Genomic DNA, 23,066 nt, shown 5'->3' with positions numbered 1-23,066 from the left:
TTAAGTAATATTGCAACGATTTCTGAATTGAATTCATCAATTTATAAAGGAGTGGTTTTGCGAACAATACGTATCAAATACATAAGACATATTAGCTTTATTATTCATGAAACAATGCGTTTTTGTTTTGTTTTACAAACAGCTTACACAAAAATACATTCTACTCAAGTTTAATGAATGAGGCCTACTGTGTTTTAAAATTATAATATGTATACCACCAAATACACCAGCAACACAGGCGAAGTATGCTGTACTTTAATGTTTTACACTGTCGTACAGCTTTTGTGATTAGTATTTTTATTTCACCATGGATCATGGATATAAACTCAATACTCACGGCAAACTCACAGATTGTAAATTCAGCTGTATAATCATTACATGCTAAAAATAAGATTGCAGTCTGGTGTTAATGTTTATCTAGATGAGCAGGTCGTGTAAGGTGCTGGAAAAATACCTGGAGGTCAGCCAAATAAAAACACACTTATTGATTTCACTCTAGAGGCATTAAATTAGGAATCTCAGACAGCTTTTGTTTGACTGGCTAAGAAGCGATAAACATCAAATCTGTTGACCTACACTGAAATCTCACAATTCACAAATTCTTCTTACATACTTCAGATACAAAAGGTGTGCTCATCTAAAACAGCTAAAACTCAGATTTTTTGATGTGCTGCACTTTCAATTTTATCAAAATCAGAGCTTTTACTTTCTCTCTTATGATAAAAAATGCATATCCTCCAAGAAACCAATTTAATTCCTTTACGGTCATTCAGGCATAGCTAGATCAATGTAGCGATCAATTGCTGAGCCCCCCGTACTGCTCCTAAAGAAGACCCTTAGACCCTCAACGGCATGTTGAGCGGCATTACGGAAATTTCCAAATGAATGTACCGTGACTGTGCAAAGAACTACAGCCTTTTTCCCCCTCATTTTTAATGTAAATGATGTGCAAATATGTCTTGTTGCATATCCAAAAGTAATATTTATTCATCACTGCCTGAAAGGGTTGACCGGTGATAATAGAATAGAGTCCAAATTGCCAAATATGAGCTTCTTTTTTTTTATCCCACATGGTTTTGGTAGAGTGCCACAAGCATTGTTAAGGCACGAGTAACGAGCTTACGCAGCTGGAACTGCTTTTAATAAGTATTTTTTTGTTGTTTTTGAAGTGCCCTAATGAACAGATTAATAGAATCTCCTTGAGTGCCCATTAATGAACAGAATGAGACGAATGATTTATTTACAACTAAAGGCAGGCTGCAAGTATGCGGTCCACAATCACATTTGCATAAATACGAGAATGGGAGAAAAAAAAGAGATGAGGAGGTAAAAAGAAAATAAATCCCATCTAAAATCTTTTGACCTCTTGGATGTAGATCAGTATGGCTAGTCGGGAAACTACAGGTGAGGTTTGAAGTGCACTTCAATGGTGCCGTCAGGCAGTGAGCTTTGAGGCACCTTCTGTGGACATCTGTTCATACGCTGGTACGCACACTTCCTTTCTGTCAGGCTGGCAAATATTATTTGATGTTGGATGTTTCCCGTCTGTTGGTGAATTTTTACAGCATTTTATACAGTTAATGTAGTTTATATAAGAAAAAAGAAACAACATAGATCATTATTTTCTTAAAAGTTTTTTTAGGATGTTGCTAAAGGTCCAAGCCAAAAGAGCCATTTTTTCATGAGTATACTGTATATGATTTGGGTACATCCATTTTCTTCCATTTAATCTGCCAGGGAAAAATTATGAGTCCGATTGCTAAAGTTCAGGTCACATTTTCAGTTGCTCAGTGGAATTTTGCAGGCGAAATCCAGTCATTCTAACAGGAATCCATGTAATCGGGTAATCGGGCATGAGGGCGAAAACGTTTCCTGCGTAGATTTCGCTCATTTTCAAATTGGTCACATGAATTCACCGCGTTGACCAACAGAAAGCTGCTTGGTTTGAAAATGAGCTGTGCTTCATACATCTCTATGCTATTGACAATGTACAATTTATGTTTTTTGCCAGTGATATTTAACTGAAATTTCATGAACGCACCTTAATAAATCTAATGGAGGGGTGTCCAATCCTGCTCCTGGAGGCCCACTGTCCTGAAGAGTTTAGCTCCATCCCCAATTAAACACCCCTGAACCAGCTAATCAAGGTCTTACTAGGCATACTAGAAACTTCCAGGCAGGTGTGTTGAGGCAAGTTGGACCAGGACCAAGTTTGGACCCCCCTGTACTACTGTATCTGTCCACAACAAACCGCACAGTTTTCAAAAGGTATGTGCCTAAGTTTAATTCCAACAGATTCCCTAATCTCCCTAATCTCTTTATCAACACTAACAGTATTTGGAAACCTATAAATGTACGGTTACTCTCAGGGGAGATAATCTAAGTGTCCCCGAATCCCCAGAGGAAGTGCTAACAATTTATGCTGAGGTGTCACATTCTGGCTTCCTCTTTAGCCGTCCCGTGGGAGCTGATCTGACGTGCTTTAGATGCTCGAGACTGAAGGGCCTGGTTTATTTGGCCTCGCTTTTCCCTGATCTTGTGGAAATCTCCAGGCTTGTTTGTCATGGCAGGGCCTCTGTTTGCTCTCTTGCTCTCTTGCTGCCAGGGGGTCTGATAAGCATTCTGGGACTTTGAGCAGGTGGCCACCAGCCGCTGCGGCCGCATTGCTTCATACCCGTGCTCCTCTGAGGGAGCTGCCTGGCATCTCGCTCTCTCTCCGGACTTATTTTAGAGTCCAACGTTGCTTCATATGGGATAGAGCTCAGTGAAAGAGCATTGCAGGAGTTTTGTAACTTCACTTATGTGATCTAAAATCGGGACAAATGACTGATCGTATACCAGTAACTGATGTATCCATAGGCCCTGTTTACACCTGGTATTAAGATGGGTTTTGGTTGATTGGATCACAAGTGGAAGAGGGAGACATTCTCATTTACACCTGGTGTTTTAATCAGTCTCTTTTGTCCACTTTCAACCACTTCTGTCCAGATTTCTTCAAGGGGAGGGTTTATTGGTGGGTAAATATATGTTTTTTTTTTTTCAGATCTTTTGAGCTAATGGACAAAATAAGCTTGGGCAATTTACATATTAACGCGACCGATGATGACGGAAAAACATGAAGAGAGCATCAGTTTTCATTTCTGCTCTGACAGATGCAAGACTACGCAGAACGCTTTGAGTGTTAGAAATCAGGAATGGTGAGAGAATATTGTGTTCGTTACATTTTCCGTCTTCAAAACAAACTTGGGTCTTCAGCCGACAAAGTTTAAATCCCGCCTGGCTAGCGCGCTTCTCACAATGTTTACGTGTTAGTTCAGTTGGTGGAGAGAAGATGGTCTTTTGTGGCTTTTCAAATGCATTCGACCACATGAGTGTCTACACGAAATCAATCCAGTCGAATGCGTTTGAATACCTCTGGAAGTGGAAAAGCTCAAAACGTTTTAGACCTCGTTTACACCTGTATTTAGCGTTGTCCACTTGCGATCTCATCGACCAAACCACATCGAAATACCAGGTGTAAACAGAGCCTAACATACAGTTTACCTAAAAATTTAATCATAATTTATTCACCCTCACCCTGTATGACTGACTGTCTTCTGAGGAACACAAAAGAAGATGTTTTGAAAAGAAGCTCTTTTCCATAAAATGAAAGCATACCGTCAACAAGGGACATAAAGAAAGGGATGTAAAAGTGCTTTAATAGTCCTAAAAATTCCTAGTTTCTCATAAGTTGAGGCAGGGGGCAAGATTTTTAGTGAATAAAATGTGTTCCTCACAAGAAAAGCTATAGTATGACTTGTAATATAGTGCTATAGCCATATGGACCACCTTTTTTTGGCCCTGGCCAAACAATGCTTTCATTATGGAAAACAGGATTCTTCAAAATGTCTTATTTTGTGTTCAACAGAAGAAAGAAAATTGTACAGGCTTGGAACAATATGAGAGTGAGTAAACTAAATAGATATGTAAATATGAAATAGCTCATTTCCGTTGTTATTTTGTGTTTTCAAACCCGTTAATTTGACATTATTAAAATGTGCTTAAAATGTTTAGATGTGTTGCGTGTGGTGTGTTACAGCCATCTAAGAAAGGCTAGACGAAGAAACCGACTCTCAGTAATGCAAACTATCCATGTTGTAATCTTGTCCCAGTGATGTTGTGTCCATGGGACACATAGATTATGTAGGCTTTCACCGTATGCCTGACAGCAATGTAAATTGAGATGACATAAAATATCTTTGGGAAAACATTTGCATTCCTTGTAGTAGCTATATTTGAGAAGACCTCATGGTATTCTTACTCTGAGTGTCTCTGTGAGGGGGGATAAACAGATGCCCATAATTCATGTGTTAGTGTGCAGGTGAGCAGGTTTGGGACTCATCCAAGGCTAGCAAGTGGACACCGAGCAACTCAAAGGAGTGACTGGCTGATGATGGGGTTGGAGGAGGGGTGTTTGATCGATCGCGACGAGGAATAGAGATTGATCAGTTCCCACGGTGACCGCATTAACACTCTCCCGAGTGTGACTCCTGACCTGTGAAACACCCAGAGTTTGATCAGAGCCCCTCATCATGTCGACCCACAATAAAAACCACACACGTCGGCATTCAGCAGGGTTTAGTGGGACATCAAACATCACAAGACATCACGGAGATGAATGAGACTATAAATGCTTCTTCTAATTAGAGCTCAACTGATAACGGTTTTGCAGTGGCCGATATATATACAGGTGTATAGGTATAAATGGCTGTACTACTGCTGGGATTTTAAAAAATAAAGGGAAAAAGAAAGAAATCCACACCTGCTGTGCTGTGTTTAGCTGCCAGCAGTCACATTCTACCTCAAGGACACTTGGTGTGTATCTTTTCAGAATGAAACTGAAACAGGCTCTTGCAGTCTGGTCTTCATCAATATAAAGCAATACTGCCACATACTTGACTAGAAACCTGTAGTAATTAATAAAGAACTGCAATGTGCATATATATATATATATATATACACTTTACTGTACTTTCCTGCAGGGTTTTCTGTTACCTTTAGATGATAATAATAAATTCATTAGCAGTAAAGTGGCAGCCATTCATTAATGAAGTGATATTCAATACAACTCTACAACCTTTTTTTGGTCTGCATTCTTTGCAAAACTCTAATAAGTCTCTTGAGCAACAGCACAATCCAGAGAGAATGAAAGGATGAAATTAGGTTATGAGAACGAAAGAAAACAAAAAAACTTTTCCAAACCTTAGGCCATTTATCAGTACACTTTAAGTCCATCTGGGCAGTTGTTTCAAATAATTCACAGAGTGAATTTAAACAAAAACAAGTCTCTTCCAATGGATCCGAGGGCTTAAAGCTGAGAAGCTATCAACTAATTATCAAAAAAACACAGCAGCCCTGATCAATTATTCAGCTGAACATTAGACTCCTAATATACATGCAGTCATGGGAGGGAGGGAAGGCTCTCAGAAGTACCACACACTACTACGCTACTTTACCCCAACCCCCCCTTCCACGACTCAGTGAGAAAATAATGCTCTCCAAATCCACAATGAGTTGTGCACGCCACGTCGAGCCGGAATCGATCGAGCTTCTCAATCTGCACGCTGCGCGCACACACATATTCACACACGGTGTCTCGCGTTTAGAATGATCGCCGTATTTTTATTTGATTTTATTTCCCCCGTGCTGTATTTTCCCCTCAATTCTGCGATTTATGGGGGTCTTTATTGGCGACGGCTGTCAATATTTATGGCTTTTGTGTGACATGCTGACAGACAACAGGAAATGACTCTTGATTGGCTCTGTTGGGAAATGGGTCCAGGTAGGCCGGGGCTCCTGTATTATTTAGCTGGGAGATGCAGTCGCCTACCAGAGTGGCTTTATGCGTCTGTCTGTTCTCGTCCGTAAGAGTACTAACGCATCACCATTAGTAACTGCGTCTCTGCCTCCACATCATCTGCTCATATTGAGGCAGAAAACAAGAGTTGATCTCTCAATGTAAATTGACATTCAGGCATTTAATTCATTTTACGCCCTATTTAGTGTAGCTTTCCAAAATAGTTCTGTATCATCATTTATATATATATATATATATATATATATATATATATATTAATCATGACAACTCGTAAGATTTTTAGCATGGTAATGGATATGACAATGTTAATATATTTGGTCTTGGAGGAATAGATCTGCTACACTGCTGCTGTAGATTATTGCTGTTGTTGTAGATTATTGTTGCTGCTGCAGAGCTAGTACAATACATACGCTTGCTACTGCCAATACATACGCCGATACGCTGCTGCGAGTAAGACATAGCACTGCTGCACAAATAGCATATATCAATAACCTATAGCAGATCTATACAGGTGGAGCTGGGGAAGGTGGAGGGTTTTAGAGGAATTCTGAAGCGCACTACAAACTGCTATAGTGAATGTAACCAGCCATTTAAATGTGTGAGCAACAAGCTCATTGGCTGCAGAAGTGACATGGACCAATCAGCTTGTGCCAAGTAGTTAATGCTGTAATTATCATCAGCTGCATTAAGGACCCATCAGCCTGCGCCATCTAGAGTTTCATGACTGAACTATGTATATATACTCTGCCGTTCAAAAGTTTGGGTTTGGTAAGATTTTTAGTGTTTTTAAAAGAAGTTCCGAATACCTGATCCCAAACTTTTGAATGGCAGTGTTTACAGTATATACAGTATATAAAGTGTTTATAAATATTTTTTGTATAATTTATATTTTTTAGTTATTCTTACAGGAATATATAGTAATATATATTGAATTTTGTTTCAAATTTGTTTTCATTTTATATCATAAATTTTGTGTGTGTGTGTGTATATATATATATATATATATATATATATACACACACACACACACACACACACTATAATGCTAAATAGCAATATACATTCAAAACAAAAATTATTCAGACACTAGATATAATTTTTTAGATTTTTTACTAGTAGGTGCAGTACACTATAGTTCATTTATGTAAGTGAGGATAGCAAATAGCTATATATATATATATATATATATAATAGGATAGCAATATATATATATATAGCCTTTTTTTCTGATCATAGAATTGTTATGATTTGATTTTGAGCCAAAGACTTTGTAATTTGTGACACATTGGTATTAAGACTAACAAAAAGTGAATTGAACAACACCAGATTGGTCTCGTGCCAAAATGTCTCTCACTTGCAGCTGCAGACCACCCTCCTTTACTGAGCCTTGCAAACAGGTATAGAAAGAACTCAAATGCCTGCTCACACAATCTGAGAGAAGCATTACTGTCTTAACTATTACGTCCCTATAGTGCGATTTGCCATTTTTGGCACTGCAGCATTGTAATGCAATGCTCGGATTTAAAACCGCTGTCAACACGTCAGTTACTTGAGTGTTCGCCTGGTGCAAATTTGAAAATTTTTCCTCTCCTGTCGTTCAGAAATCATGAAACCTTCCTTTCATCTTCATCAGGGGGTCAGGATAAAGAAAGAATGTAATTATGAAAACTATTCTGAAAGTTATGCTCATTGATGTAATGTGTTTGGAAACGTTTAAAACTGCCGGTCAATGCCAACGTCTCAGACTGAACCTACACTATGAGTTAGAAATAAAAGATATGAGGCGGTTTAATGAACAGGTGGCTTTGTCTTTCTCTTGACGCCTTGGTGAACGTTTCTTCCCAACTGCGTATAATGTTCTCCAGCTGAATTGCCCATGCCGTTCATCAGGAGCAAATCCATTCACACAGTACAGTTAAATATAAGTGTAAGCCTAGCCCACACGCTCCCTGTCTTTCTGACCGCAGTCCTTATCTATTGTCTTTGGGACCTTTCAGCGTGTCCGGAATAGACAGCTGTAAATAAGAAGCAAAAATAGATGTCGTAGACAACTGCTGACAGAGTAAGGCTGAGAGCGACACTAGAAACCTCATGCCTGCGCTGATTACTACAAGTTAATTAAACACTGAAGGACGGGACAACAGCAGATCTGGGCAAATTAAACAAATGCTCTTTTGTAGTATGCACATAAAAGTTTAAACCTAAAAGTTTAAATGTTCAGTTGACGCTTGCGTTTTATGGATTTGTTTCAAACCCATTACATAAAACAGGTGCAAAATTACAGCTGCTGTGCAAATGTAATTTACAAGTGTGAGGTATTCATGGTTGAAGAGAATAATTATAGAGGGGAAAAGGCTAAATCCTTAGTGACATTTGGGCAGCTTCACTTCATGGACTTTAGTTGAATGTGTCAGAGTTACATTCACATACTTTTAAACCTATGAGAAATAGCGATATACAAAAAAAAAAAAAATATATATATATATTTTATATATTATATTTATATATATATATATAAAATATATATATATTTTTATTTTATTTTATGATGTTACTATATAATAATTTTATTATATATATATATAATGTAAATTTCATCTTTTGTTTTAAATATTTAACATATAAATATATTTATAAATAATGAAAAAATTATATATAGTACTATAGTATCATATAATAAAATAAAAAATATCATTTATATAGCAATATTAATAATATTATTATTTTAAATATTTGACATTTGATATTGACATTTTGAAATTATATATATACACACACACACACACACACACACACAATGTATTTTTGGTTTCATCATTTGATTTAAATATTTAACATATAAATATATTTATAAATAATACATTTTTTATATATACAGTATATAGTACTATAGTATAGTATCATATAATAAAATAAAAAATACTGTTTATATAGCAATATTAATATTATTATTTTGATATCATATATATATATATATATATATATTTTTTTTTTTTTTTTTTTTTTGATGGTGGTGGTGGTTTTATGCCATTTCCAACTACTGTACAATGATAAATAGAGATAAATCAAAGCATGTTTTAAAGAAACATCTCATGAATGCTGATATCGTGCCATTTAAATGCAAGGCTGATATTAAGGTTCTTGTACAAGATGCTATTTTGGTATAAAGCAACTATTTGCAGTTATGAGGGCAAATGTGCAGCCGTTTTTACTTTACGACTAGTACATAAGAGGTAAAAATGTTGATTGAGTTGATTTGTTAGCTTAAATCAGCCTCTTTGGAGCAGTTTGTGTGCTGTCGGCTCGGTCTGATTGGGGTGTTTTGGGGCTTCACTCTACATCCTGGTTTTAACAAGCATCCAGTGCGGCCAATAAAAAAGGCTTTTACCTTAATCGACACAAGATAATATCAAACATTTGTCCCTTTCTGGAGTGCAAAGTGCTTACAAATACCAAAGCCACTCTGAAGATAAAGAAAAGTAAACATATTTCTATATTTCTCTGTCTTTTTTCCCCATTTCAGAGAGCAGCAGAAGGAATGGAAGCAGCGGTACGAGTCCATCAGCTCCTGGGCAGGACCTAGAAGTTCATGACAGGCTTTTATCCCTCATCAAAGCAACAAGTGGATGAACAGACTCTTCTCCGACTGCTCCAAACCCTTCCCAGGAGTCTCCCACAGGCCCTGAGGGGAGTTCGAACCCTAAATCTCTCCTTTTAACAAGTGTACGCACTTCCTTCCTTCGCCCGGTTAGGCCTTGAGGGTGCAGGACGCATTTTTCAGGGAGAAAGAAAGAGCGAAGCTGACCTCAGCTGCCATAGGAAGCACCATATGCAATGCCCCGTGAAAGAGAGCTGTGGATGCTGTTTTAAGAGCTCCCATCTGATTGGCTGGAGTCATTTATCAGTCCTCCAGGAACCAAAGTCATGTTTACAAGGTACCAGGCTGCTACAATGAGCACTTCTGAGAAAGAATTAGTCACTGGAATTGCGAACTTTATCATGTAAAATCTTGATATTATTGTTTTAGACCATTTTTGAGCAAGTTAATGAGATACACTACTGTTCAATAGTTTGGGGTCGATAAGATTTTTTAAATGTTTTTGAAAGAAGTCATCTATATATAGTAATAAAAGAAAATTATAAAATGTTATTACAATTTAAAATAGCTGTTTTCTATATTGAATATATTTTAAAATGCAATTTATTCCTGTGATGTCAAAGCTGAATTTTCAGCATCATTATTCCAGTTTTCAGTGTCACATATTCCTTCAGAAATCATTCTAATGTGCTGATCTGCTGCTCAAGAAACATTTATTATGATTATCAATGTTGAAAACATTTGTGCTGCTTTATGTGGAAACCGTGATGCAGTTTTTTTCAGGATTCTTTGATGAATAGAGAGTTCAAATTAACAGAATTCAATTGGAATAGAAATCTTTTTTAACATAATAAATGTTTTTACGGTCACTTTTGATAAATTTAATGCATTCTTGCTGAATAAAAGTATTAATTTCCTTCAAAACCAAATTTTTGAGCGGTAGTGTATCTTCAAGCGGAACATTATTTGCTCTTTTCCCAAGATTTGTGAGAAATAATCAGTTTTTGTTTCAAAGTAATAAAAAACGAGAAAAACTTTAAAATAAAAAATAAAGTCACGTTGCAAAATATAGTCACGGTTAGCTTTTTATTGTTTAACTATGAGCCAGAAATGGGCTTCCATAGTGACTGGCCGCTTTGAATGTCAGTAAGATTCTCTTCCTGTCTAAGTAGCGCTTTTTGGTCAAAATCTGCTGCCAAAGCGAATCGGACAAATAAGCAAGACAACTGATTGATGAAATCAAATAATGAGCTTGTAATTATAACCTTTGTAATGATTCGTAACTGCGTATAAATTAATAAATGTTTACACAAATCTTCTCTCAGCTAACAACTCGTGATCCACCTTAAATGTCAATGTTATTATTAATTTTTCTGGTATCTTCAGGGGGCTAAAACCTGAACTTCGCCGCTGCAATATTTATGAAGTGCCAAAACACCGCATTCTTCCAGAATTCATGACAAGACATGGAGTTTTTGTCCATTTGTGCATTATTTATGAATGAAAAAAGGCCTTTGTGGACGTTCTCCTGCTGCCCATCTCTTCTGATCAAACAGATATTGTTACCACTGAAATAGCAGGCTTAGGAAAAAAACGCAGCCTGCCAAAAGGCCTGCCCACAGTCGAGCAGAGAGACAGGAGAATATGAGAGAGAGAAAATATGTACAAGAGCGAGCCTTACGAAAACTCACACGCTATCTCCAATTGTGGCTGCTGCCCAGCCACGGGATATCATCTATCAGTGGACAAATGCAGGGACTAGAATGCTGCTTCTCAAATGAAATAATATATCTTTGAAAGCCTACGCCTGCACCAGGCCCAAAGCCCATATATCAAGTCTGAGCGGCTGGTGGATCCGGTCCAGGGGCCATTAACCTCCCACCTGTTTCCCCCCCTGTCCTTCACCACGCACCCCTGCCCTTGGTGCCGCTTCTGGGGCTTGTTCGTCCCCCCTTAGCCCCCCCCATGTGTCCCAGGCCCTCCCCCTCATGACAATAACCCCACACGCCGATGTAAAGCAGAATAATTCAAATCCGGCGGACCAGGGACACGGTTACAAATCTCCGGCGCAGCGTTCGCGACCGAGGCTGTTTGTCAGGACACTCGCTAGCTTGACCTCAGGCCGTCTGCGAGTCACGGGGAGGGCAGGAGACGCCGTGGCCGGTCTGGGTAGTATATGTGGAGATGAAGCTGGGATGGGGGGATATAAATCGTGCACAAGTTCACAGATCACGACTGCAACGCCTTATTAATTTCTGCAGATACGACGGCCACAGAAATTACAGTCTCTGACCTGAACCTCTGAAATGTGGACTGGCGGATTAACAAAACAAGAAAATGAATGAGAAAAAGTGTCGCATAGAAAAAAAATATTAATGGAGGGTAAAGAAAAAAATCCTCTCGCAGTCAAAATAAAATGAATTGAATATATTGAATAAATATATTAATGTGCAGTGGCACTTGCACTGTTTTTTAAGTCACTTATGCTCACCAAGGCTGCATTTATTTGGTCAAAAATACAGTAAAAACACTAATATTGTGATATATTATTACAATTTAAAATATTTTTTTTTTCTATTTTAATACATTTAAAAATGTAATTTATTCCTGTGATGTCAAAGCTGAATTTTCAGCATCATTCCTCCAGTTTTCAGTATCACATGATCCTTCAGAAATCATTCTAATATGCCGATTTGCTGCTCATGAAACATTACTTATGATTATCAATGTTGAAAACAGTTGTGCTGCTTTGTGGAAACTGTGATGCAATTTTTTTTAGGATACTTGGATAAATAGAAAAAGTTCAAAAGAACAGCATTTATTCAAAACAGAATCTTTTGTTACATTATAAATGACTTAACTGTCATTTTTGATCAATTGAATGCATCCTTGCTGAATAAAAGTATTAATTTCTTTCAAAAAGAAATAAAATCTGACCTCAAAGTTTTAAACAGTAGTGCAAATCACACTTAAAAATGTAGAATAACAAAAGATCAAATTAAGTGGCATTTATTTTGATTAAAAAGAGTGAAAACACAGTTTTTAAGCAAAATGTTTCACAAAAAGAGGTCTGCATGAACTTGGAAAAACAAAATTAAAAAAGATCCAGGTGCCACTTGGTTGGATATTTTGATTATATTACCGAATACAATGAAATTAAGATATTTTTTAGAGTGACTTAATTGTCCAAAAATGTTTTGAGGCCACTGTATAATAATAAATATAAATCAAAGAACATTTTGAAAAATCCAAATGCACAATCATAAAATCAGTCTTCTACTCCTACTGTTTCAACAGAATATTTTAAGTGCTACACACAGTATGGGAATTCTCTGAAGCATGGAATACCTGGGGGGAAAATCAGATTTAAATCAATTTTACTATGAAGTTTAGAAGCTTAAAGTTGAAAAATAATTGTATTAAATTATACAAATATGTTGTGTGACATAATATACATAATTATACAAAAAATAAAAAATATTCAGACATTTTTGATATATTTTTACTATACCCAAAAATTCTTCATACAGTGGACTACCAGTAAAATTGATAAAAATAAAAATTCAGATACTTTGACCTGACAATGTTTTGCTTAAGTGTTATCTGACATAATTAAGATAAATTTTTTCTGACACAGTTTAACTCTGAGGTCTTGTCATATTTTATTACCATTTTTTAAACTATAGTGAATAAACTGTATTAATGAATGAAATGTTGAAAGTGTCTGAATAAATTTTGGTTTGACTGTATACTGTAAAAACATACAAAATGCCCAGTGCAGTCGGACATAGCTTCAGTGATCTAGACACTATAACACAGAAAGTGACAGAACGTCCCCTATCTCCTGTCCTCTCTCCCCTCACAGCTGCTTTTTCAATAAGCACGAGCCTCACGGCTGGGTGCAGGTTAGAGAACAAGGCCCTAATACAGTGCTGCTTTACTTAATGGCAGGCCTGGTATTGTCATTCAATTCACTGTAGAGAGAGAGAGAGAGGGAGAGAGAGAAAAAAGTGTCCCGGAGCAGCCGTGAAAGAATAAAAATAAATATTGGCGCCACATGTCAGGGTATTGTAAGTTTTGCACGGTTGACTTTTATCAGCTTGGAGGACTAAATTTAAGACAGTACATTTGGGCTCGCTTTGTGGCACAATATCAGCGGTGATTAAGTTTACCCAAGTACATTGTGTGACACAAGACGCACGAATTACGTGGAATCCTCACAAGAACGATTAAGCCTGCGGTGAATCTGTGCGTTTTAATGCCATTGTGTGTTCTGAGGAAAAGCTAAGTGCACGCATCCTATCCGTTAAACAATAGCTCGCCGTCCACAATGAAAGGGTGATCTCTCTATGGATGTGAATCACTCTCCACGTTATGGGCCGGGCAACTAACAACAGAGCCAGGGGAGGACAAGCACGCACACCGGCTTCATACCAACTCATATTGTCAATGCAAACACTGGGAAGCTTGCATCTGTTTCCCCCCCCACCCCCTAAACATGACTCCCACCCTTACATGACAAACCAGCCAGATGACGGGGATGCTGCTGGCACGCACCTTCAAACACACACATGAAACACAGCATTTTAGCATTTTCATAACACAATGAACAATTAGTTCGCTTATGTACAATATTGTTTAAATTAACGAGATGTCTGGGAGGCTACAATAGCGATTTTGATGTAGTTTTACTTGCCATTTTGCTCATTAACCCTATAAAGCCTACTGTACTCAAAATTGATAATTTAAATTATCAACTTGATCAAAACTGCTAAAAAACCTGTTGTACACAATCTACTTCAAGCTTTCTGTCATCTGATTGATACTTTTTTTGGCACTTAAAAAGTCATTTTGATACAATTCTAAAAACATCCAACTTCAGGTCACCGTCACGTCTTTTTGGTGTGAAATCTTCACTGATTTTTATAAAGTAAACATAAGAATAACTAGTATATTGCTAGTAATATTTCAAAATGAACACTTACTGGACTAAAGCAACTTAGGTTTACTTGATTATCTATACATTCACCATTTTTTTCCTGTTAAAATGTGAGTATCAAATGTGATATGTCAGGCTTTTGATGAACATTTATTTGTCCGTCTCTCAAAGTCATCATTGTATTGAATTACATTATATGTTTTGCCCTCACAATAAAAACTACAGAGCTTTGGTTATAGAACTAATCATTTAAATATAATCTAACTAAGACATATTAATGGGAGATATAGAGTGACAATTGATATTTATATGTATTTTATGCAAGTAGTCTGTTACACTGTAAGATCTTACTTATTTACATTACAAGCTATCAGAATTTCATCTTACTTTCTGGCCATATAAATATCAGCAACTGCAACAAATTTCGTATTTTTGCTCAGTTGGGACTTCTGAAGAAATCTGAAGTTTGAAGCGTAAAAGTTACAAAAGACACATATGGGTTAATAGTGTTCCAATTAAAAATAAAATGTTTTTTGGACTATTATTTCTCATGTCAGGGTTAAAAGTCTCTGTAAAATGTTCGTGAAATATGTCATTTCTGTGGTCGGTTGGTAGCTAAGCTAATTTTTTACCTCTTCCTCTTTTCCTAAATTTAACAGCTTCACTGTCGCCCAAGTGTGAGAAATGGCTATCGGAATGTTCCTCTCATGTTTTTTTTTTCATGTGTCTGAACACAATAGTAAGCTCTCTTCAGAGATCCCATCATGACCAAATATTTATGAGAGCTGTTACCAAAGTCTAACTTATGGAAACTAAATCTTTAAACACTTGGCAGACGTTTCACACCGGGCTCTATTACGAGATAAATTCTTTTGTTCTTACGAGGCTAATAATAGGGCTGTAAATGTAGATATATTTATAGCCGACTCACCACCCTCCCAGACAAGCCTTATATTCACTTGTATTTCCTGTGTTTATTATATGCTACCCACAGCTCTGTCATTAGCTCGCTCGCAGAATATTCGCAAACAGCTTTTTATCTAATTTCTCGCATTAATCTTGCTGATAAAGCATTTATTGATGTATGTGGTTTTTTGGGTAATGTTCCATAGATATATGAGCTTTCTATGAGCAGGTGTGTGAGTGTGTTTGTGCTACGAACATGCTAGCATATGCTAGCAGTGATTGTTTACACAGGTGTCACTGTATAAACATATTAAACTGTTAGCGTAGCATCGCTAATGCAAGTGAAAATGAAATAGATTTCAATTATTTGCATGTTGATCTCTAGCTCCTTTGAGAAATCCACAAAAAAATGAGAAACTCATTCACATTCTAGGAAATATGAATAAATGCGAAGGGAGGCTTTTCACAGCATCCATTTACTGCATTTCTATGTCATTAAATCTGAATATATAGCTCTTGTCTTGATGTTCCAGCTTTATCTGAGCTCTCGAAAGATGAAGCTTGTTAAAACCACAACGTTATGTGGAATAAACCTCCATCAGCATCACAAAGCTCCGTGGGTAACAATTGCTGTACAAGTGTTCACTAATTAGAGTTAGGAGTGGGTTCAGACTTTCTAGTGCTACCTTTTTTTGTTTGTGGTTTTTCCGTTAGCGCTCCAGCATATGATTTAGCGAGGGCATATGAGAGCTGCGCTAATTACAACTTCACCGCCACACTACGACTGCTAATGTCAAATTCGACAGCTACGCCCTTGTCTCTTTTAACATCTATTGTGCAAAACAATTAGCCAGGGCGAGAAAGTAGTCATAACATCAAGGGGAAGCTACTCCACCGTGGCGAAAGGTGAAGTGCAAACACAATTAAAGGTAAATGATACAGACAGCAATTAGCCATACACAAATGCTAATCCATGCTAAAGTGGGAATACAATGCTTGAGCGAAAGAGCGCGAGAATGGATAATAAAGCTCTATTGGTAAGAGCAAAGGGAAGAGTGTAACATTCGGCTTTGTAACAAAAGCATGAAAACTGCATAATTTATGTTGGGGGAAAAAAACAATGTGCACAAAGTTTTAAATCTAAATCTGTAATACTTCAAAATTAGAGTTTAAAATGTGTAAGAAAATATTTTTAAAAAACCTTAACATCTGATTGAGAAAAGGCAAAAACTGATGGATAAAGATGGATGAAAACAAATTTGTCGGTGTGAAAACAGCAAAAATGTTGTTCTCTGAGAGGTATGACAATATTTATTTTCACATGATCGTGGTCATATTTTTATTACTTCTTTTTTTTTTTTTAGCCATCAACAGTAAAATCCCAAAAGGTGCTAATGAAAATGTCAGTGGCACTTTACTTTGATTGAATATCCCGATATAAAAACATTTAAAGTGGATGTCCACCCCATCATAATGAGAATGTGAGTATTTTAGTAATTTATTTTGACAGTATCGCAACAACATCGGAATTTGCTATATATTTTCAATATAGACCTGGTCAATTCTCAGTATTAATGCAGTCTAGTACATCTCATGAGCTATTGAATGTAATGAGAGGAAAACAATAAGGTGCCTGTAGCTCTACCAGCACAAAATGAATGATTTGAATTGGGTGCTGTCATATTTTCCAGTGGCATATCAAAACATGTCACGGGAGGGTAAAATACAGCATGCTCATGACCAAAATCTTTCACCAAGGCAGACATGCACGAGTTACTAAAACCCTCACAGTCTTCTCAACCCCATTAATATTTCTGTCAGGCAGATGTGTATTGTGAAAAAAAAGGTTAAAACAAGTGAAAATAAAAAATAAATGACACCAGACTGGCCTCTTCAGCTTGTGTAGTAAACCGTCAATTATAAATCATTGTTTGTCAATACATCATTTGAAATACTAACACAAATATACAATGTATTTTTAAGGTCATCCCAAAAACTCCCCACAAATAGCATTGACTCATTATTTATGGAAAACTATTAACTATTTAGCTGTCCAGTCAAAGGGCAACATTTGTCTCATTTATATTAATAATTCAACTAGTGTACTGTAGTGTTGAGTATGCTAAGAAACATTAATGCTTTATAGGTAAGATTAATCAAAACCATTAAATATTTTAACACCTTGTCCTAACCAGATGTGATGCGATAAGGTTCCAGCAACATCAGATGAGATGTGACAATATCAATCATAAATCACAGCCAATCAGAAGAGCTTGTGGGCGGAGTCTCTCGTCAAGCGCTGCTGCACTCGCAATAAAATGGATAAGCACATAATTGAATTCATAAATAGCTATTATACCATTTTAACATCATTAAAAATACATACTGAGTGATTGAAAGCCATAGAATACACTCATTTGTTCACACTGAGTTACATAATGCTTTAATTTATTTTCAAGATCTGAATTATCCATTGTCGCTTTCAGTATGACTATAAAGACACACAAAATGATATTCAAACTCACATTAGATGCCTTTAACATTAAATAAAGCACATAACCAGTTCCTGAAATTATCATTGTCATACTTTGTGTGTTGTTGTACCAGCCACAACATCGCAGAAATAGAGGCCATTTATAAAATAGAATCATTGTGCATCGCTGGTTAAAACAAAAACTCTGATTAACATGGAAAAGATACATTTTATCATGTGTCGCGCCGTCGCGTCACATCTGGTTAGGACATGGTGTAAGTGTACTTGATAAGTAAAAGCCTGTTCACACCAAAAATGCTAACTATAACGATAGCTATATTAGCGTCCACACCAACGCACGATAACGTTCTGTTTATTATAAGCATGCGCTACAGTTTTGTCGTCTTTAAATGCTCAAGCTCTTTAAAGCAGGAAAGATTCTGATTCGCTGTCAATGTTTTTAATCACTCATCAGCTGGAAAGAATGTTCTGAAAGTGATTCCAACAATATCATTCCTCCTTCGCTATTGTAATAATTGTGGTGTAGACTTCCCTATTCTCATAGAATTAGAGCGATTATTAAAACTTTATGGTTATTGTTATCGTCATAGTTATCGCCTTTGGTATGAACGGTCCTTAAGTCTCATATTGTCACTAAACTGCAGTACTATTCGTGAAACACCTTCATTCTGGTATTTTCTGAGATTTATCTTGAATTTTAGGCCAAATGCCATCCTTGCTGGTTCACAAAGCTATGTAAAATGCTTTTAGATCACTTGAAATTTACAACCACCAAACTTTACTTTCTTTTCAGACCAATGAAAGCGTCACATACCTTCAGTTCCCGGAAGAAGATGCTGCTCCTGGCCCATTCTACAATGGAGAACAGTGTCTGGTCAGCCATCTTGCACATGAGGCCGAAAGTGTTGAGTTTCTCGTGCTTGCCTCGGCTGGCCTGCTCCTGCTGTAGGTACGCTAGGATCTTCGCTTGAACCTGGGGCTCGTCCGGCTCGCACTTGAGCAGCTCCACCACCAGGTGAGGGAAGGTGGGCGGCGATCCGCCTGCGTAGGCTTCTACGTACGGATAGCCCATGAGGGACTCCGGCGAGCTTGTGTAAGGGTCGGGGTACTCTGACTTGATGGTGCGGCTCTGGAAGTGGCCATACGCCTGGTAGCCCTGCAGTCCTCCAGCGTGCGGCGGCATGGCCATGCTGACCGGCGATGTGACGAAGGGGCTGCGGTCAAAGTCTGCAGGTGGCAGGCCTGCACTGGAGGAGCTGTGGTGGTGGTGATGGTGGTGGTGGTGGTGATGGTGGCTCAGCGGAAGCCCCTTGGAGGCCGAATGGATGTTCTGAATGGCAGAGGTAATGGTGAGGTCCGCTGGGACGGTTTGCATGACTTGCGTCATGGCCTCCAGCTTGAGTCCATTGGCCCGGATCAAGGCTTTCTTCTGTTGCTTGAGCGCCCGGTCTCGTTTGTACATAGGGCCAAACTTGTTGCGACCTCCTCTCATTCGATCGGCCCTCACAGCTTATAAAAGGCAAAACAGAAAATGAGATGGGTATTAATGGGAAAATCACAGAATTGTCCTTTTTAGAATTCAAAACATAAAAGATAAAGTTCTGCTCCACTAGTGTCACAAAACGGAATTGCAGTAAGTAATGACTGAATTGAAAAACCACATTCAATTCCTGTATTTCAGCTGAATTTGAATTTAGGTAGTAAACAGAATGCAGAATTAGAATTCAAATTTAAATGTCAGGAAGCAAAATAATTTGAAATTCAAAGAAATTTAAAGCTGCAGTCCATAACTTTTGGCACTCTAGTGGTTAATAAACAGAACTGCATGCGTCTTGCGTGGTACATGGTGGTGAAACATGGCGAATTCGATGTAAGTGGTGTATGTAGATAGAAATGGCTCATTCTAAGGTAATAAAAACATAACGGTTCATTATTTAAGGTCTTTATACACCACTGAAAACATAGTTATGTATATTATATTGCATATTACATTTCTGTCAATAGATCCTCCTAAATATTACACACTGGACCTTTAAAAAACTATTAACTATAATTTTTTTCTAAAAAAGCAAAGTTTGAATGCCGACTTGACAAAGCCTAGATAGATTTGATTGATTGATTCTTCAATTCTGCCCTTGTTTTGAGACAGTTCAGTCACTGGTCTAACAAAAAGATAGCCCAACCATAACTCACACCATTGGTTGAGCCGTTACTATGTCGGTCTGGTCAGGATTCTCAAACAAACAGATTGTTTTGAAAGCACCAGAGTGTTTATACATTTCACTGACAAATATACAAATACATAAGTATTTTAACATCAAAAAAGTTGCACACTTCACCTTTAAACAATAAAATAGAGAAGTTTTGAAGTTTGGTACACAGTCTCAATTGATCTATACCACAGCAGAGAAGCCTTTAAACTGGCCACGGGCTTTTAGGGTAGTTGCTTATTTGCTACAAGCAATCAGTGTAAATTTCATGTGTGAATTTAGCAGGCAGTGGTGTTAGTTTGTGTTGCCACCCATGTAACCAGTTTTTTTTTTTTTTTTCAAAGCCAGACCTAGAGCAAACTAAGCATAATCGAGCCAGAGGACACAATTTAGAGAGAAACGGTGCTAATGATTCAATATTAAACTGAAGCGAGACAAAGTCAAGCGGACGAGATCATCATTATGGCAAATAAATGAAGAGCGCGCCATTGCCCGGAAGTGACTCTGATCCCCGCCACAGGGCAGTAGACTCCACTTTCGTCTGCTGGGTCCCATGTTAATTATTTATGCTTAATTATTTCTCTTTTATGCTCCACGTTGTTGGCAGGTGGATGGCTGGAGGTTCCAGCAGCGTGTTAAACACACACCAGCATATGTGGAGAGCATGGATTTGTAGACGCGTTTGCGATTTGACCAGCGTGAACGTGCTCGTTAGGCCGTAATATCTCACGAACAGTAGATCTTAAAAAAATAAAACAATTAAAAGAAAACCCTCGGTCCAACAGCTGCCTTGGGAGTGATTTTAATGGCCCTTGTCACAGCGGTGAGTGTTTGTGTGTGTGTGGTTGTCACTATGTGTGTGATCTGATTGATCTGGTGAGAGAGGCCGGCAAAGTGTTGCCACAGCGATCCCGCTGACAGCTCTCGTAACATCCAAAAATGATTCCTGAGCAACTTGGTGGGAGATTTATCTTCTTTTTTTTTTTTTTTTTGGCCTTAATGTGGTTGTTTTTTCTTGTTTCTGGCCTTAATGTGGTTGTTAAAAATTTATCCAATCAGAAAAACTGTGGTAAGTTTAACTATTAATGATTCCTGAGCAACAGGGTAATTAATGAGCTGGAAACTAATAGTCGGCCCTTATGGGAAATCACAATTAGACCTGCGACTCAGATCATGAATGCATGCCGTACCCCTTGCGCCCCCCCTCCATCCGTGCACATGCACGCTTACACACTCTGTCTGACACCATCCCCCTCTTCCTTTTTGTCTTCTGATAAGATTTTTTTTCTCACAGCGTCTAATTAAACAAGGTTATTTACATGCATGTCATACTGATTTTTTGGCATAAGACAAGGGGGTTTATGTTGATAATAGTACCACACTACTATTGCTGCAGTATATAGTATGTATACTATGCATAGAATGCAAATTGTCTGTATGCACAGAATTATCTACATTTGCATCTACATGTGTATTTAAAGTTATATTCAGAATAGCATACTACCATACTACTAATAATGTTGCAGTATATAGTATGTATACTATGCACATTTTCTTTATGCATAGAATGATCTTCTGTGTTTGAAATAGCATACTACCATACTACTTGTACTATTATTGCAGTATATAGTATGTATAGAATCGCCTACTACATTTCTTCTAATATTCATAATATCATTCTACTATACTACTTCTATAGTTGCAGCACACAGTATGCATACTATGCACAGTATGCAAATTCTATATGCACAGAATAACCTGTGCATTTCTGGCTGTTTAAAATAGCATACTATTACTACTATTGTTGCAGTATATAGTATGCATACTTATACTATGCACAGTATGCACATTTTCTGTGTGTATATAATGACATTCTGTGTTTCTGGCTATGATTGAAATAGCATACTACCTTACTACTCTTAGGGGCTGTTCACACAAAACGCGTCTTTGCGTCAAAAACGCTCAGGAATGGTTTTTAAAAAAGCGCAGCGCAGAACGCAAGGGTCTCGAGACGCGCTTTTGAGGCCTAATGCAATAACGGCAATAACGGAAATAATAGAAATAGGCAAACAGCAGAATTGATAGATACTATTTTTGACATGGAAAAAAAGAAAGTAATCGCACTGGCTTTGGCCTCCTCCGCCATGTTGTCGTGAAGTAAAACAGTTGCCATGCCAACTTGCTACTGTAAACAGAAGCTCACAACGCTTGCCCCGCCTCCGAGTTCTTCTGATTGGTCAACTGTTTTGGAACTGACATTGATGAGTGGCACTGCATGTAAAAGTTGAAATTCTTTTAACTTGACACGGCATCTTAAAAACGCACTGCAAAAGACGCAAGACACGAGCATTATGTTCATACACGTCCATTGAAAAGTAGCTCATTGGAATAGAAAAACGTGTTCTGTGTGAATGGCCCCTTACTATTGTTGTAGTAAATACTGTGTATATTTTGTGCATAGAACAGCCTACTACAGTACAGTTGCAAAAAAGCACACTACATGAAATAGCATGCTCTATATCCCACAATGCAATGCGCTCATCTTGACCTTCAATTCCTAGTGTGATAAATGAACCTAAAACAATATCAACAGCAATTTTTAAAATCGTTTATTGACTCATAATTTAATTGGGATTCCAAAAATGTACACTAAAAATTTAATCAAAATGCAAAATAAACATTTATTTTCTACGTTCAACATGATGAGCATACTACTTTTTGGGAAAATATTTTATTGTGGAATAATGCATGCTATTTCACCTACTATGATTTTTAAAAATGGTAGCTAGAATACAGTATACATTGTTCAGTATTCAGTATGTAGTAGGCTAGCCTTCTATTCTGAACACAGCCCGTTTCTTTCATGTAAACTGTGTGAGTTTGTATATCTGTTCTGTATGTGTTTGTAGCCTGTATTGAGCATGTCTGTGTATGTGTGCACATGAGTTATAAAAGCAATTTGTGAGTTACTCAAATGGCTTGCGGAAAGCAATTGCCTTGGTAATAAAAGCAGTTGCCTGATCTAATTTACTTGAATTGGCAGTCCATAGATGTTGTTTGTT

General features: G+C 37.5%; 1 protein-coding gene across 2 annotated transcripts in view; it reads right to left on the bottom strand.

Annotated features, from left to right (window-relative positions):
• Positions 1-23,066, bottom strand: part of nr5a2 (nuclear receptor subfamily 5, group A, member 2) — a 59,273-nt gene that overhangs the window by 27,154 nt on the left and 9,053 nt on the right. For both annotated transcript variants that reach the window (XM_051909542.1, XM_051909543.1), the window contains one exon: positions 18,609-19,303. In XM_051909542.1, coding sequence (XP_051765502.1) covers positions 18,609-19,303 — 695 coding nt within the window. The remainder of the gene's footprint in view (positions 1-18,608; positions 19,304-23,066) is intronic.

The sequence above is a fragment of the Ctenopharyngodon idella genome, chromosome 10 (genome assembly GCF_019924925.1).
Source record: "Ctenopharyngodon idella isolate HZGC_01 chromosome 10, HZGC01, whole genome shotgun sequence".
Classification (NCBI taxonomy): domain Eukaryota; kingdom Metazoa; phylum Chordata; class Actinopteri; order Cypriniformes; family Xenocyprididae; genus Ctenopharyngodon; species Ctenopharyngodon idella.
This window is presented reverse-complemented; position numbering and strand designations above follow the sequence as displayed.